Source organism: Calliopsis andreniformis, chromosome 5, assembly GCF_051401765.1.
Source record: "Calliopsis andreniformis isolate RMS-2024a chromosome 5, iyCalAndr_principal, whole genome shotgun sequence".
Lineage (NCBI taxonomy): Eukaryota > Metazoa > Arthropoda > Insecta > Hymenoptera > Andrenidae > Calliopsis > Calliopsis andreniformis.
In genome coordinates, this window is record NC_135066.1 from 11,651,802 (window position 1) to 11,668,897 (window position 17,096).

The 17,096-nt window shown below is 42.2% G+C and overlaps 1 protein-coding gene across 1 annotated transcript in view; it reads right to left on the minus strand.

Annotated features, from left to right (window-relative positions):
* Positions 1-13,387, minus strand: part of LOC143179933 (protein Wnt-7b) — a 75,655-nt gene extending 62,268 nt beyond the window's left edge. The window contains exon 1 of the mRNA XM_076379383.1: positions 13,311-13,387. Within this exon, the coding sequence (XP_076235498.1) occupies positions 13,311-13,387 (77 nt within the window). The remainder of the gene's footprint in view (positions 1-13,310) is intronic.
* Between the last annotated feature and the right edge of the window lie 3,709 nt (positions 13,388-17,096).

A 17,096-nucleotide genomic window follows, 5' to 3' on the forward strand; every position in this document is an offset into this window, starting at 1 on the left:
TCATTGCTCATAACTAGTCGTCAAACTACAGTAAATGAAAATTATACGTATCGCGTTCATTTTATTTTTAACACGTGCAGTCTTTTAAATTGAGATACTTTCATATTTTGCGCAGAGATTAGGAGATGTGGTTTACTTTGAAAATAATTTAAATCACATTCTCTTTGAATACAGTTTGACCAGCGTCCAAGTGGCGCCTCAATCGGCCGAAATCGAGCAAAAGGACCCAGAAGAGATAACAGCTCTCGATCAGCTGACAAGGGACACCTCGTTACAGAAGATCACACCGTACGTTTGCTTCAGTTTCTTTGAGATTATCAGGCTCCGTAAATCATCGGTAGCGCCTCCCAGCTCGCAGCACGCGTTTATCCGTTTCACGCTTCTACACGTGGCGTCATTAAACATAATTAAATGCTATCGTTTCGTGACTTCGATAGCGGGGCGATCGAAAATAGAACATTCAGGAGCAACGAGATCTCTCTCGTTGGAGCCATTGGAGCCGAGACTCTTGCATAAACTCATGGATCGTTGTTGCAGAAGGGAATCATAGTGGGCGAACATTCGTCATTTTTGTGAGACACTATCAGGACCAACTTGGTTGCCAGATAGCTCAAGTGTCACTAATTACCCTGATAACACTTTCCACTTTGCCTATCGGCGGAATTAAATACTTGAAGCTTTTTTCCAGTAGTTCGAGTAGATTACTAGGGTTCGATACAAGACAAGACGGACTCCAAGTTGGTTTTATCGCGCGTCGAATTTTATTTTTGCTGTAGGTTTCGAAGTGCAGATTGCATGTAACTTGGCGCAGGTGTTGCTGACGTTTCGCGATAATGTGACAGCAACAGTTTCAACTTCTTGGTAGAGGCAGGGTGATCTGGTTCTATTTCTTCATTCCTGATTACATAATTTTGAACCGTGTCAGAACTTAACACTTTGGGTGACTTATATTCCCATATTTCAAAGCATCAAAAATACCTATTTCAGTACTAAAACGGTTAAGAAATTATGAGGAGTTGTGGGAATAATAAATATAGAACATCAATTTCACCCTCGGCTGTGTTCTACGATAAGCCTATAATTTCCAATTTCGAAAGAAAGTTAGAGGCAGCCCCAAATTTTGGGTCCCCCACAATAGAATCGTCAAACTATAGAATTGCCCCAGGTGTGGCGTGGAAAAATGTATTTGATTGGTTAAAGGCAAAGGTACGCTCGTTTGTTATCGAAGGTAGAGGTGTGTACATATCGGACCACAAATTAACATTATTTTATGGATGATGGTGAAATAGAAGCGTTCTGTTCGTAGAACGACGAGGCTCGTTAACCCAGGTATCTTTAGGATCTGATCTCTGGCCAGGTAATGCTGAAAATATCTCTGTAGGAAGGCCCTGACAAGCGGAGAGGTGGCGAAAATTTCAACCCTGGCGCCTGAAGATTTATTGAACGGCTTCCCCCATTCAGTCTTCTCTGTGTGTTTCAGCTCACGGATGGGTCCATGGTGTGTTCGTGTGATATGGGTGATAGAGGGACCAGTCACCCGGTGAGAACGGTGGAAAACAAAAAGCCTGGATCAGAATGAAAACTAATACACGCTTCAGTGAATCTTAACGGTGAGTGACATCTTTGATATATGTCTGACTACTTCGATCACACACGCTGACAAATTTGGGTTTCTTTGATGCACACTTTTTCTGAAGGAAGAGACTCTTCAGAAGCTATTTTTGAGAAAGCGAAAAGAAAGTATTATCTCAATAGGTATTTGATCTGAAAACTACTAATTATAAATACACAGTAAAAGTCAATAGAAAAACTGAATATTTATTAGTTTATTTTTAAAATTCTAAAGTCACTACATATGAATCCTAAACTCTGATTAATAAATTTGGAATTGTGAAGCATCCCTGTGTAAATTTTAGAATTCAGGCATTAGAAGTAAAACATTTTTATTTTATTTTTGTTCTATAATTATCTGTAAAAAATTTTAAGTCGGATCTTCACCATTTATTTCAAATTAAACGATTATCACCTCGAACTCATCATCACCTCATTGTCTACTTAAGTTAATCCTTCATCTTAACGACTGACAACCCCACACTCGATTCCCAATAATCTGCGTCGTGCATCTGAAATCAGGAACGACTGGCTAACGTTGTAATTACCACAGATTAAAGTTAATTAGATTTAGTGCTCGGTTGGCGATCGCGTCACGCGACAATCCCTTAATCGTTCGCCAGCAAACCGGAGCTGTCGTAATAAACGGCGATAATTATAATGAGAGCGAAGATTATAGTGATCAGCTAGGCGCATAGCATTCTTTGCTTAAGATGGTAATTGGGATAAGCATATAGTTCGTCAGAGGCCATAACGGTTTCATTACGTTAAATCAACTTTTGTCAACTCTTGTCAGTCGTTCATGACTTATTGACATGTCATTTTTAAAGAAAAAAGGAGGTTATTCATCCTAAGTCCATTTTTCATATATTTTAAAAAATAATCAAAACTAATTTGAACGTCATCTTCAACCATTCACATAAAATTGAATTACCTCCCCTACATACTACCTCTTTAAAAAACACAGAACTTTTGTTAACATTTTATGGCCAAGGGAATGAAAATGGGAAGATTTAATACAAAAACAGTTAAGTGAATTTGATAACAAGCTACAGAAATGTGGTGTCTGTCTGAAACCCCTAGGTCACAAAGGGTTAAACAAGTTAAACGCGGCTGTAAACTCCACTCTGCCATCATCCATCCATTCCTTCTCCCCTAACGCTCACGTAAGCTGCCATCGGTATCATCCCATTCAACGTGGCCATTTTAATCGTCGCTGGTGTGATAACTCGCAAATCGTCAGGTCGACGCAGTCCTCGTTCGTTAATGTCCTCACGCGAAGTCCAGCTAATAAAGACATATATCAAGATCGCGCGCGGTTCGCCGTTCGGTTACGATGATTCCCAGATACGAGACCGTAAATTGCTACAAGTTCTTGACCATGCTTATAACAGCCAACGATCAGACGTGACTATTCGCGTTTAATCGCCTCTCGGCATACACCGATACGCTTTCGAGCGCGCGATTCTGGAGACACCGAAAAACAACTTAGCCGAAGAGTCGCTTACCTTGAAGGAACTGTATGCAAAGATCGGGCTATAGTCTTCATATAGAGTACGTGGTATTTCTCGACAGTCATCGGACAAGATTCATGGAATGTCCAAACGTGGTGGAAAAGAGGGTAATAGTCTGGGAGGTTGATGATAGTGCGAAGGAATGATTACTGACTTCTAAATATTTTTTGTATCTGTCTCGTATGATAGGTGCAGGACTCTGTTTAAAGCACAATCTTACTTTTCTGTGTTTTATAGTTTTTCTTTACTTAATATAATGAAACATAAATTACAGTATGTAGTAGATAGAGGCATTTAAAATAGTCGAGCTACATAAATCGCCTATCAGTCAGTACCTAAGTATAATATAATAATGAGTTTGTCAAATATGGAAGATTTTCTAAGACATAACTCATAAGCTAATCTAGAAATACATAGAATCACCTTCAAAGAGGCAAAGTATTCTCATTCTCAGACCTACTATCCCTCAAAATCTACTTCATCACGAATTCCATCTCCCACTGAAGTACCTATACGCTCAGAGTCCCAACTAAGGTGCTTCTGAGATCTTCATAAAATTCAAAGCCTGGCGTATACGAAGCACCACGATCCCAACAAGCAGGGGACACAGGGAATCGGTCAGATAAAAACGACAGCCCCCGGAACGGTTTCGCGTATAGTGATCCCGGCAAGGGGGACCAAGAATTCACGGGGACCCCGAAGGCTAGCTCGCAGGGGCCCGCGGGCCACTCGAAACCTGCCGAACGGCTCGGTCCCGCAGCTTCTTCAGCGAGCGTTTAATCAATTTGAATCGCGAAAACGCGGCCTCACCCCGACATCTTTCATGCCCCGCCGACTGCGGGGCAGTTCCCGAGGCACTTAGAGATATTTTAATGGCGCTTTGTGCCCTGTCTCTGTCGAGGCGAGGGCACCTTTATTCGACGACCGCGTTCCCGTTTCGCCCTTTTGTCTCTTTCCCACTCCGATGCCTCTTTCCGCGCGCTCGCCATCGCCCAGTCCCTTCGCCTCTCTCCTCTCATTATACTTCTTTCGGGCGACGTCTCCTGACCACTGGTTATTTTAATTGGATCTTCGCCGAGACTTTTTTCGCCCGTTCCTCCCCATCTCGCCGTCCGACCATCGCGTGGTCCTCCCCCTTCGCCCTTCTGCCCTCTGGCGTCCTACAGTTTCACGGATACCTTCGATTCCACGGCGTGTCGGTTTTTGTGCGCGGCGCGACGTCGTCTTTGGGGACTTTGCCGAGGACCGCGGCGACGACGCGCGGAATTCAATATACTCCTGGAACACCTCAAGGACCCAGGCTCCCCTCGCGAGGACGCGCGGGCTTTGTTCTTATCCGTGACGGGTCTGTTCGATGCCTCGGCTTTGGGGACGGATAAGGTAAACGCCCCAAGAGCAGACTGCGACTTGGTGCCTCGACGAGTGGACACTAACGTCACTAATGCTAATCTTATTCCATTTTAGGTTTAAATTTTAAGAGAAAAACCAGTGTTGCTAGTCAAAGAAATGTAGAAGAGTATATGTGTTCAGTTACTGTTGGAGTATGCTTTAGATTGCGGACAGCCTTGCAGTGGATGCGTTTTCTGAGGAACTGATGTTCTGGCGAATATCTGAGCTTGTTTCGCTGGTACTATAAACAATTTGGACATATTCGTCAGAACATCAGTTCCTCAGAAAACGCATCTACTGTACCCGCAGGCCTTATTCAGTTATCCACTTATTAGTGGGACATTTAGCATCTACAGCATGTGGGTATTGGGGCATTTACTTTATGGGTGTAACTCGTCAATTTCATGGATTGATATGGATATTTTTTATGAAACTTTTACTTGAAGCAAGAGGAACTTTTCGTTCAGTTGTTTGGTGTTGTCACCATTTTGGTTCCTAATGGTATCACAAGGTTTTGAAGATTGTTTTGTAGAGACCTCTATGAAAATACCTATTATAGATAATTCTGTACGATGTTCTGAATTATTTTGAAAGATATGTATGCACGTATGAATATTGAAGCTTATTTATTATCTACATTAAGTCCTCATTTATTATTGTCTAGAATTTGTATTTTTAAATCCATCCTAATTGGGTGCCACAAATTCAATGCCCTTTGCTTGCAGCTTCCCATCCTCTTTAGAAATTCTTTATTTATTAGAATTTTCGATTCGATTCAAGTTCCTTCATTTGTTAGAATCATGTTAGACATATATCCATGGTGTTAACTTTCGTGGGATATCCATTTATTATGTTGACACGGGAATTCCATGCGTTTAGTTGGTTCTGGAAGTCCCAACATTCTTTGTATGTACAACGCGAAGGATTTACGTTGGTGCAGTTATAGCCACAGGTGGTCGTGAGGGAAATGGAATTTCTGCTCGAAGATGTTTCTCTGGGTTTAATTACTAATAACAATTATGTCGCTGACTTTTATTTTAAAAAAATACTTACTGTTCTCCTGGAATTCGAATACCTTTAAATCATTTCAAGCTGTTAAGAAATTGAGTTCGTAAGTAAAATAGAGATATGTGTGAATTTTAAGGATGAGCTTTTTTAAATTATTTTTCGAATATGTTTAATATTTCACGTTCGTAATTTTATGGACTACTCGAATAACGATTTAATTTGCAACAGTTTTTTACACATTATTTTTCTTAATTTCTTACTTTCGCAAACGATGTAATAAAAGTGGACAGATTTATAGTTTGAAAAATAAATCTGCACCGAACCACTGAACCACAAAAACGCCTCTGTATTGCAACCGTGTCGACATTCGAAAGAAAAGAAAACATTAATATACGTAAATATACGAAGAAATATTACTCACGCATCGTACTTTCTCCGTTCTGCTACCAATATTTATGTGATCGATACGAATGAGCTTAATAAAGATTTAAATGAGAAATTAACTTCTTGGTATCGAGAAAAGAAAGAGTTTAATCAAACCCATTTATAAACTCCAAGAAATAACCCACTAACTTTCGTTCCCTTAAATCAATCGATTCTCCATAAAAAATTCTCCAGCTTCCCCTAAGCATAAATAATACCCTATCAATTTCTCAACGAAGTCATCACTTAACTAACTCTCTACTACATATAAAATTGTATAAATTGTATCGATGCTACTACATCTCCGTAACGACTACTCTCGTCTTTCCTGCCTCCAACAAGTCGCCTCGTCCTCCCCTCTTAACAAGGTAAAAAACAAACAGCCCCATCCCTAGTTCTCGACAATTTCGCACTTTGTACCGTCTTGGTCCCATTACCGAGAAAAGAAAAGAAAGGAAAAGGAGCACACGGCCCATAATAATCAAGCTCGGCGCAATTATAAAAAGCCTCCTCGTCGATGCTGTCGTTGAAATTCAAAAAATGACACCCGCGACGGCGAAAACACGCGTTCGCGATCGAACACGGCTCTGTGGAGCGCGTAACGAGCGTGTACAAGCGGCGACGAACGGTCCCTCGATGACTCTCGCTAATGAGTCCGTTCTAAAAGGAACAGCGGGAAGGCCGCATGGTCACCATGGAAAGCTTTACGATCGTCATACTTTTCATTCCAGTTCCTCTTTTCTTCCCCCTCCCTGCTGGCGTTCCAGCGGGTCGTCCTTTCGCAAATTTCCGCGAGGGGAATCGTGGCCGATCGCGCGCCACTCCTCGACCGCCAACCGCCTCTGCCTCTGCCCATAGACGATGAAGACACGAACTCTACTACCGAACCGAACTCACTGAATGGTATTACTACTCTTCGCGGCAGGAGGGCCGAGTCGGGCTTACTTTACACCGTCGGATCTTAATTTAACGCCCGGTCCCCCTCTCACCACCACTATCGTTCACTGCTTCTTGTTCGGGCCCCTACGCACCTTCGTTCGTTCTTTGGGTACCACTGCTATTAGGGGTAGTCATTGGTTGGGCGACTTGTTTAGGCAGTAGGAGTGATGTAAGTTCTTGTAGAGGAATAACCTTAGAGGAGGGAGAGTGGAAGGGAAGAGTTTAGTTAGTGCTTTAGTTCTACCTATGGGACCTATGTACATATAATACCGCGCATGTACAGTACCGCTCATGGGCTTAACTCTAATGGATATAATCCGCTTAAACCTCTGTTTAAAGCTTTCAGAGGGTAGATTGAACAGCAGTCTGAAGTAATTATCGAAATAGGTTTATACAAAGTATGACTTTGTAGAATGCAGACGATTTGAAACAATAAGAAAATGATACTGCTTATCTTCTCAGGATTCCTTCTATAAATAGCAAATCCCTTAATGTCTGCTTTTTCAAGTCAAATCTGCAGTCAATTCAAATATTCTGGATCCTTAGAGTCTCATAAAGTTTCTGTTCTGAACATTTCTGCAACATGGTGTGTTTCAAAATTATTGAAGACTAATTTTATTTTTCTCCATTTCATCACTAGCTTTAACAACTCTCATAACTATTAGGCAGCGGATTTGACATACTTATTAATGACAAATTTACGTGAACAAGAAACCACAGAGTCCATATGATCTGTGAAAATATATCAAATATTCAAAATTAAATGCAATTTATAATATTTAGAAGATGAAATAATTCTCTACTTAATTATAGGTAGATACTTATTCATAAGCATACGCTGTCTAACAATTATCATCGTTTTTTATCATCTTCTCCTTTTTACCTATCCCGGGGGAAACTCTTTCTTGACTGATTCCAAAAATCTATGGCCCTTTTCACAACTATTTGTAAACGTCAAAGGGTACACGCGTGAAGAATGATCCTTTAAAAGGCTGCACGCGTTCCTCGGACAGAAAGGCGCGAGCAGGAGGATCGTTCAAAGGACAGGACGCGTCTCGGTGACGGATGGCAAGGATCCCTTCGTCTCGTTCACGTTGCCATCTTGCTCTAATAGGATCAACTGAAAATCATAATTTAGATTGATATACGCCATTTCGTTAAGTACCCCGCGTTTTGGTTAACTTGGACCCTTATTAATGGGCCCTTGAACCCCAGTGTATTATGATCGATCGCCGCGTGTTCGGTATACTATTATTTCTCAAATTCTTCGTGAGTCCCCTCGTTAATTCGATGGATTTACAGAGGACTATAACACTCGTAATCGTTGGATATTGTGTCCCAAGAATGCGGCAGGAATTTCTTGGTCAGTTGAAACCGTTCCTTTGTGTCCTTTCGCTTGTAAACTGAAATTAATAGGAGGATCTATAATAGGCTTATAGAAAAGGAGTGAAGAGTGGCGATAGGGTTCTGGTTCGAAAGTTCGAGAAATGGACTTTATGAATTGAGAACTGGTGCACTGAAAGGTGATACAATAATCAACAAAAAATATTGTTAAAATTAAGTTGACAACTAGGAATAGAAAAGTGATTTCGGGGTAGAAATCTTTTCGTACCCAGAATAAAAAGTGCTCAAAAAAAGAAATAATAAGATATATCATTTTTTGTTAGCTTGAAGTGCCAAAAAGATTAACGAACATCTACCATGCAAAAGACAAAAATGGTATCGGAGATCGTGATACATTACAGGCCCAAGATCCTCGACAGTGTCAATCGATGATAAATCGACATACACACCGACACTTTCCGAGCATATGTAACATCTTGTTAGAGCATATCTGTAGATATTAACATGCACAGTGCCATTGACTCCAAGTGGAACAACAAAACTGAGGTTCCTGAGAAATTCGACGTCACCTAAATCCAGAACGACATGAAAAGGTTGTCTTCATCAATAATTAAAGATTAAGATCTATATCCTCTTCTGCTAATATTCTATTAATAATCAAGAATAAAATATTATCCATTCTTCTTAAAATTCTATCAAAGTATGAAGGTTGTAGTCTTGAGTGTAGGAATTAATTGAAGGGCGATCAGAGCCTACATAAAGTTATGGCGCCAAAAAGAAGGTAGACGAATCATTACAAGCTCCAATTAAGGGGCATGCTGATCAGTTATCCGATAAGAAGCTTCCACGAATTTGTTTCGCAATCCAAGTATCCTCAACATAGTCTGTAATCAATTTCACGATGACAAATTTTTGTTGCAAAACGGTATTGTTCCCTCTTTCGCGCCGAAATGATTTACTAAATATTTTGTGTTTCACTTCAATGAACTCTGTTTAGATGGTTTCTGTTATTGTAAGAAATTCGCAGGAAATCATAAAACGTTTAGAATGGAGTCCTAGATCCGCGGCGTGCATATTACTTGAATACCTCAAACCTATTTACCAGGATCGCTGAAAAAATCAAATAACATTCCAATAATTCTCCCTTTCACGCGTGGTGGTTTTGCAACACTCGAATCGCATTCATCAATCTTTTCGTTCAATGGCAAGCAACATCGATTGCACTGGCGAACATGAAAACGTCCTGTGCCGATGCAACTAATATCGATCGATTTCTGACTTCTTTTATGCATTCTTGCCTATGCGTTTAGTCAGTGTTACAAATTGTATCATTGCAGTAGAAATCAGTGCACGTGTACGGTAACTTGCATCGTTTGTCAATCCTTAAAATTCTATCTTTCAATAAATAACTAACCAAGGAACGCAAAGAAACCACAAAAATCGAAATGGAAATTAACCCTTGACTACTGACATACTTTTATTATTGCTCCTATTGAAATATGAAGAATTTTATAACCAGAGTTGGGAATATAATGTTGTACCTCGTTTCTATATTCCAATCAACACCATATTAATTTTATAATTATTTGCTATCATTAGATCCTATTCAAAGTCTTCGTGTCTTAAAATTGGGTGTCCATAGTCGAGAATTAAATTAAAAAATTTGTGGGCAGACGATTCGAATAAAAAAAAAAGGCTTTCGATGAAAAGTCCTATCTTTTGAAGCTTGATATCTCGAAACAAGAGTTCCTCAACCAAGGAATGTGCGAATAAAGAATCAGAGGGAATTGAGAAAGAGCCGCGTTTCCTGACAGCAACGGCGAGTTACTCGAGTTTAACGAGGGGCCTCGTAAAATCCGATAAACCTTGCAGAGTGTTCGCGAAATAATTAAATTTGACTGTGGACGTGACCATGCGTTACGTAAAAATTTCATTTCACTGAGAGTCGCAATTAGAGTCGAACGTCCGCCGCTCCCGCAGATATTGAATGATCGTCGTCGTTTACGTAAGCGCGCATGAAATGACAATATTTTATCCCTGCCGCCTGCAAACTGTCAGAAGCAATGATAATTATCCCTCATAATAATTTAATAGCCGCCGCGGCAGTAATCGCGGCTCGACTCGCGCGAGTTTGGAAGCCGGTTTCGAGTGCTTCGCGAAAACCAGTAAAATACACTTTCCTGCCTCTATCTTGACCTTATTGGGACCGTGATGAAGCGGTGAAACGCAGCAGTCGATTTTTGTGCAATATGCCACGTCGAGTGGTGGTTATGAAGGCGAAGGTGATATTGCAAAATGATTTGAACTTCAAGCGCTAATATACGAGGTGAATGAAATATGACGCTTCTATTCAGTTTTGTGCAAACTGTGATAAACAATCAAATCTGTTTTAATATTCAGAAGGATGAGAATTAGAAACTCTAACATATAATTTTTGCAACGAGTTATATCTCTCAGGCTAATTTGTTTTAATTGATAATAGGGATACTCATCATTTTGTTCAATGAAAGTTTTTAGATTTTGACTACTATGACCATTAATATTTACCATTATGTTTAATCTCTGATTAATAGGTTCGTTTCATAAATATTGTATTTGAAATATTAGCATACATTAGTGTTCTGTACTAAAAACTTTATTGGTTATAAAAATGATGAGCTTTTGTGTCCTGGGGTTAATGTTTCGTTTAGAGAGTACCTGCTTCAAAAAAGCCTCTACGTGAATCATCGTACAAGCGTGAACATCGAAGGGGTGCATCCAAGAAGAATTTACTGCGCGATTTTCAGGGAGCTGTCTGAGTTTATCATGCGCAAGAACACTGGGCCGTGCATCAAATTTCATTGCTCGGCTATGGAAGTTTGACATGGTGTGACGGGTTCCCAGCACGTGTCGACACGTTGTTGTGCCTCACGAGCATACCATACGATGCAATTTTCTCTTCGTGCAACCCTTTAAAGAGTTTTGATGCATCTCGATTAATTACATAATTAATATTCATTGAGTATAATAATTGAAAACAAAACTTAAAAATTGTCCACTTCAGATACAAGTTCATTAATGTTAGAAACGAATTGCTGTTTATTTCTATTCTTTTTGGGATTTTTTGTAGTGAATATTAAATAATATACTATAATATATTTATTTAATATTGTCATTAACGATCTTCAATGTAGGATTTATAAAACTGTTATAAAAAATTCGAATTAATTGTACAGAATTTAAATTCTAAATACACAGAACTCACCCCGTCTTATACGTCTTCCCCTTACCCTTCAACCGTGAATTAGGAATGACACAATAGCTGTACCACCAAGCTCGACAAAAGTTTCACTCATTCGGGTTCATTCTTTTGTACCACCCATGTCTAAAAGGGTTTGACAAACAGCCCGAGTCCCCTTTCCCTATAGACCTAAAAAGGTCAAACAATTGAATCTCCCCCTTTCCCAAATATTTTCACAGGAAGCACGGAAACAGTGCCGAGATTTCACGAACGAAAGACAAAAGTAGATCGCCGCGATAAGAAAGTATTGTCGCTAAACAATCCCGAATAGAAAAGTCATCTCGCGGGAGAAAGTTCGACAGAGCACAACCCTGTAGCGAATCGAGCGATTTTTACGGTACTCTAGGAGGATAGGTCGCCTACCCTTATCTGGGGCTGAATCTATTCCGGTTGAAGTGCGAACGATTGAGTCTCAGCGACGAAACCAAATCTCGATCGAGGTGGTCCCTTCTTTCTGGATCCTTCGAGGCCAACGCGATCACCTCGCTTCACTGAACCCTGTTGCGTGTCGGCGGTCGCCCTCTTTTTCCTACTGCCATTCGGGCTCGTCTTCTTTCACAGAAGGGAGGAGGGCGCGTCTTTGTGCATATTGTTACCCCGCAGCAACATGGAAAGCTACTTTATAGAGAATACCCGACGAGTCGTTCGGCATTAAAAAGATAGAAGTACGTGTCACGGGGGTAACACGAACCTCAGATACGACGATAAAGTCGCAATCCTTTAACGGGGCCTTTGTAATCGTGACCTCAGGGGGAACGGACACGGTGCACATGTTAGCTCAGGGGTACGTTTCGATTACCTGAATGCAAATGAATGACCTGACAACAAATGGTAACGCCACTGTCGCTGGTTCTCGAAACGGAGGACGTTTTCCTTTCGCGAGGGGTATGATTAGTGGAGTCGAAGGAACTAGCTCGGGGCATTTTTAGAAAACCCGATCGATACAAAACATTGTAAAGTGGAGGAGAGACAAGCTTCCCTGAAAAACTGGAATATCACCTTTTTTCTTGTTCCTACGCTTGTTAATATCTTTTGAATTTCCATCATTTAGCGCACTCCTGGTTGTCGCGTTGTAAATGGTCTGTTTCGACTTCCTACTTTCCAAGACATGTTTGCGATATATCTGGGCTGGAGACTTTATCTTTTGAGATAGGTGTAGGAAAATGTCTCAAATTGAATAATTTGCTATAAGTGGTTTATTTAGTCTTTTTAATTATAGAAGTGATTGATTATAGGTACGAGCTTCATCACCCATTATTATAGATTCAAATTTTTAAATTTGTATCTGAGGAGCAATGTAATCCAAGTTCTTTTTTGTTATTTTTCAGGAGTGACGAAAAAAAAATAAGATTGCCCATTTCTTAACATAGTATTCGAAGTAATTCATACTGTTAAGTTTCTTTCATTTAGAACGTAATTTAACTAAATACCCATTAATTTTAAAAAACTAAAAATTTTGAAAAAATGGACTTGGGTTAGTCTGGCTCTCAGGTATAAAAATATTTCAGTGTTCCAATATTTCAATTTTCACATAATAATTAAAACCTTCCAGAATTTAAATATTCAAACTTTCAGATTTTAAGAAATCTGAATTATTTAAATATTATCCCCCAATAAATTAAGAACTTCTTTTATATTCAAAATTTGTCGAATTCCAGTTTCTCCAAAATTTCTCACCTTTTGCCTAATAATTTTGCATATAGATTCAAGAAATATACCTCTAAGCAAGTACATACCTTTTTTACAGTACAGATTGTGTGTGTGTAAGTAAAATCCACCAATGAACAAATTGAAAGTCTTACCTCGCTTGTCGTGGTCCCTGGATCTGCCCAAGAATCAGAAGGGCTATCGCGGTTGCCGCGATGTCACCACGACGCATCTCTTACATCACAATCCCCTTGTTTATAGAATTCATAAAACGGATGCACACGCGACGGGTTTCACGGTTCCGCAGTCAGCCAACCGGATGCTCGTCGGATGTTCGTCGTTTCAGTGGCACGACATGAGTTTCACGGTCCTCTGGCAAGGCATCGCAGAAATCCTCGCACAGGTTGCTCTCATCACTGAACACAACCTCACACTGACTCGAACTTCAGTTCTCCACCCGTCGCTCCCGAATTTACCATAAACTGAAATTCTTCCACACGACTCGATATCAAACCGACAACCTTTCAAACTGTCGCTCTAAATCTCGTGAACACGAAGCACTATTCAACAATTTCGTGTTTCACAAGCCCCCTGGTCAGTGTCCCCAGTGTCCCCCTCTCAGCCGCGGCAACAAAGCCGCACGCTTCGGTCGAGCGCGAACGAGTTAAACTGCAAGGCCAACATTTAGAAACTGCAAAGTGTTTGCTCCGCTTAACTGGTCCCGCGAGTGTTTGCAATCGCCAAATACTCGAGAGCCGTTCCCTTTAACCGGTGACTAAGCGAAAAGGAAGCGTTCACCGTCCTGGCGCGTCCGCACGTCCTCGAGGATCCGACTCAAGAGTGCTCCTCGCGTGGCCGAAACCTCGCGTTCGCTAATTCGAGTCCCCTTCCTCTTCCTTGACGAACCTCCTCGCTCGTGATCTTCCGACCAGAGGAGATCGGTTCCGACGATGCCAGAGCTCCTCGGCCAATTGGCATCGATTAGAGAGAGGAGCTCGTAGGACCTGGCTCCGAACAATTTACTCGTTCCAGGGAAAGATCGACCCAAAGACCCGATAGGCAGAAAGCTGAGGACCAATCCCAGGGATAGTTTTATCTGAACGACGGCGAATCGTCGATCTTAATGACTCGACTACGAGCACTCCACGAGTGCTTCTGGCCAAGGGGTCATTAGCAAATAGACACTAATTAAAAAGATAACTAAGTGCGGTGATTACCGACGCGCTTTATAGCCGAGCTTTCCGGCTGATCGGAGATAGGCAGCTCACGCGACGTATTATTGCCGAAGAAGCTCCGAGTCTCACGCGAGGATATTGTCTTATTGTCCCAGTGTTGCTAACGATTCCTGGGCGAGGAGTTATCGATTGGCTCATCATCGCCGCTCGGAGCGATACGGTCGGGGCGCGAAGAGTCGAGCGATCGCGGCGTCAAGATCTCTGAATCGCGGGGCGAGCGTGATCGATCGGTGGCTCGCAGTCACGAGAGGTAAACGTTGCTTCGCTCGTCCTCTCTCCTTTTTCTCTTGCCATCGAGCTCGAGCTTCTCTCCCGAACGCTACCTTAACGAAGAGGAATTCCTTTTCAACGCGCCACCCCTCCCGTGCTACCGGTTCTTATTGTCCCACCGCTTTATTATTCCCTTTTGTCAGTTTTTTCGAAGTTGTAGCTGGCTCGTCGCGCTTTCAAACGCGACACGCACGAACACGGCTCTATTCCCGCAGAAATTTGTATGCCGCTTCCGACGAACGTTACAGCTGGCTCCCCCGTGAATGGCGCTGCGCACCTCGGGCCCGCGTTTCGCCAGGTCCTTCCCTCTCAGACCGGACGATCCCAATACACGATCTCAGGGCCGATCGGCGACTAACAGCATCGTTCACCTGCCAGCCTCGGTGAACGCTCCTCCAAGGCGACGCGTGTCATCCGATCCCTCGGCTCAGATTATCGGTGTTATAATTAAAATTTCATGATCGATTTCCCCTGCGAGGCGGACACGATCCCCTGTCCTCCAGACGATCCAGACAAGTGTCAAAGGTTGTCACTTCTCCAACTTCCTTCAACTGTACAACACCCAGTTTCTATCGCCGATCCTCCTGGCACCTCAAGGCTCTCGAACGCAGCGTTCAGCTATCCAGGTCTCATCCTTTCATAGAAGCTTCCCCCCTAACGCAATACCAGCTCTTCGTTCAATTGCGAAATCGGGACTTCGGGACAGCCTCGTTCGCGGCTCGCGATGGCCCCGAGGAGCGCGGCGGAACTGGAGCAGAGGGTAACTGTGCAAGGTGTGCGGTGTAACCCGGTGCGTTCAAGGTAACGCGACCACCACCATCAGCAGACCACGACCACCGACGACATAGAGAGTGACAACCACCACCACCAGCAGGAGCAGCGAGTAGCACCGGGGACCAGCACCGTCACCGGGAAAGGTAGGAGAGCACTGGCGGTTCCGAGGGGTTAGCCGACACGGGGAGTCGGACGGGAACACCGCGTGCACATGGGAATTTGAACGAGCGGGCAGAAAGTAAAGCGCGTTCGGTCGAGAGGAGGGCCCGCGATGGACTGGCCTCGCCAACCCAAGTCCTCCTACCTTTGGGATCAGGTCCCAGCCTCTACGATGTTACCTCTACGATCCTACCTCGCCTCGGTCGCTCTCTTTCTCGCTCTTTTTCTCTCTCTTCTTCCCTCTGCCCCTCTTTCTCTCTCCCTCTTTCTCCCTTCCCCCGTTTCACCTTCTTCGTTCTTTTCTTCTTCCTCCCGCTGCTCCATGTCCGGCTTTCTCTGTTTCTTGCGCTTCGGTTCTCTTTTCTCTTTGACCCTCTCTTTCTTTCCCGTTTTCTCTCCTCCTCCTCCTCCTCCACCTCGCTGTTTCTATCATCTCTGTCTATCGAACACCGCGTGTACGCGTTCGCGGCCGTTTCGCTGTACCCTTGCTTTGCTTTAGTTTCAGAGTTACCTGTTGCCCAATGCTCGATCCCGTACGTCTCTATATTCGACGAACCGCGTTATGGATCCGTGGTTGCGCGTCAATTTCGCTCTTGCTACCGGGCCCTCTCGCGTCGCGAGCTTTCCTACAGGTATTTCAGTTTCACGGTGTCATCTTTCCTCTGCGGTTCCACGCTACGTTGGTTGGGATGACGGTCGGTGTCTGTCTTTCCTCTGTTGGGTGATCGTGTGTTTGAAGCGATTTGAACTTCTAACAATGAGTTCAGTTTTGCTCTCCAGTGGGTGCTTGGGGTATCCTGGTTGCTCGTGGAGAAGTTGTCAGTGATTTTGAGTTGAAGTGTTAAAGTGTCTTGATGAACTGGGAAGTTTGAAAGGGTTTTAGAAGCTCTCGACTCGTATGGTGCTTGGTACAGTGTTTATTCTGATTCAGTTTTATATAGTTGATATGTGAAATATTGGTGAACAGTAGAGATTAATGAGCTGTGAATCGCCTGTAAGAATTTGTTAATTTTTTTATGTAGGAACTGTTAATCATTTCTTAGAAGAAAATCACAGTGATTCTATCATATGTTATGTATAATAGATGCTAATGTCATACCAGTTGAAGATTAATTATATTGTATGCTACACTAAATTCTTCGAAATTTGAAAAAATCATACAGTTCTTAAGGAAATATGTAAAGTTGTCCAGAATCAACAAAAAATTCCGCAAGAAATGATTGACTTAGATGAGTTCCACGAAGCCTTTTAAAGCACTCATTTGCTGCACGACATATTACCACGAGAACGCGAGAACATCGTTTGTTCACGACTTGTAGAATAGACGATTCATTATATTAAAATCAATAACTTAACCACAAATCGTCTTTCAAAAAGAAATCCATTAGAAACGAAATAACGTGTAATCGATTTTAGCTTCCAGTGAACAGTTCCTAGAATTTCTATCACGTCTCCTTCACTCACAAGAAACAACTGTTTCTATTTTACTCTCATAGTCTGGTT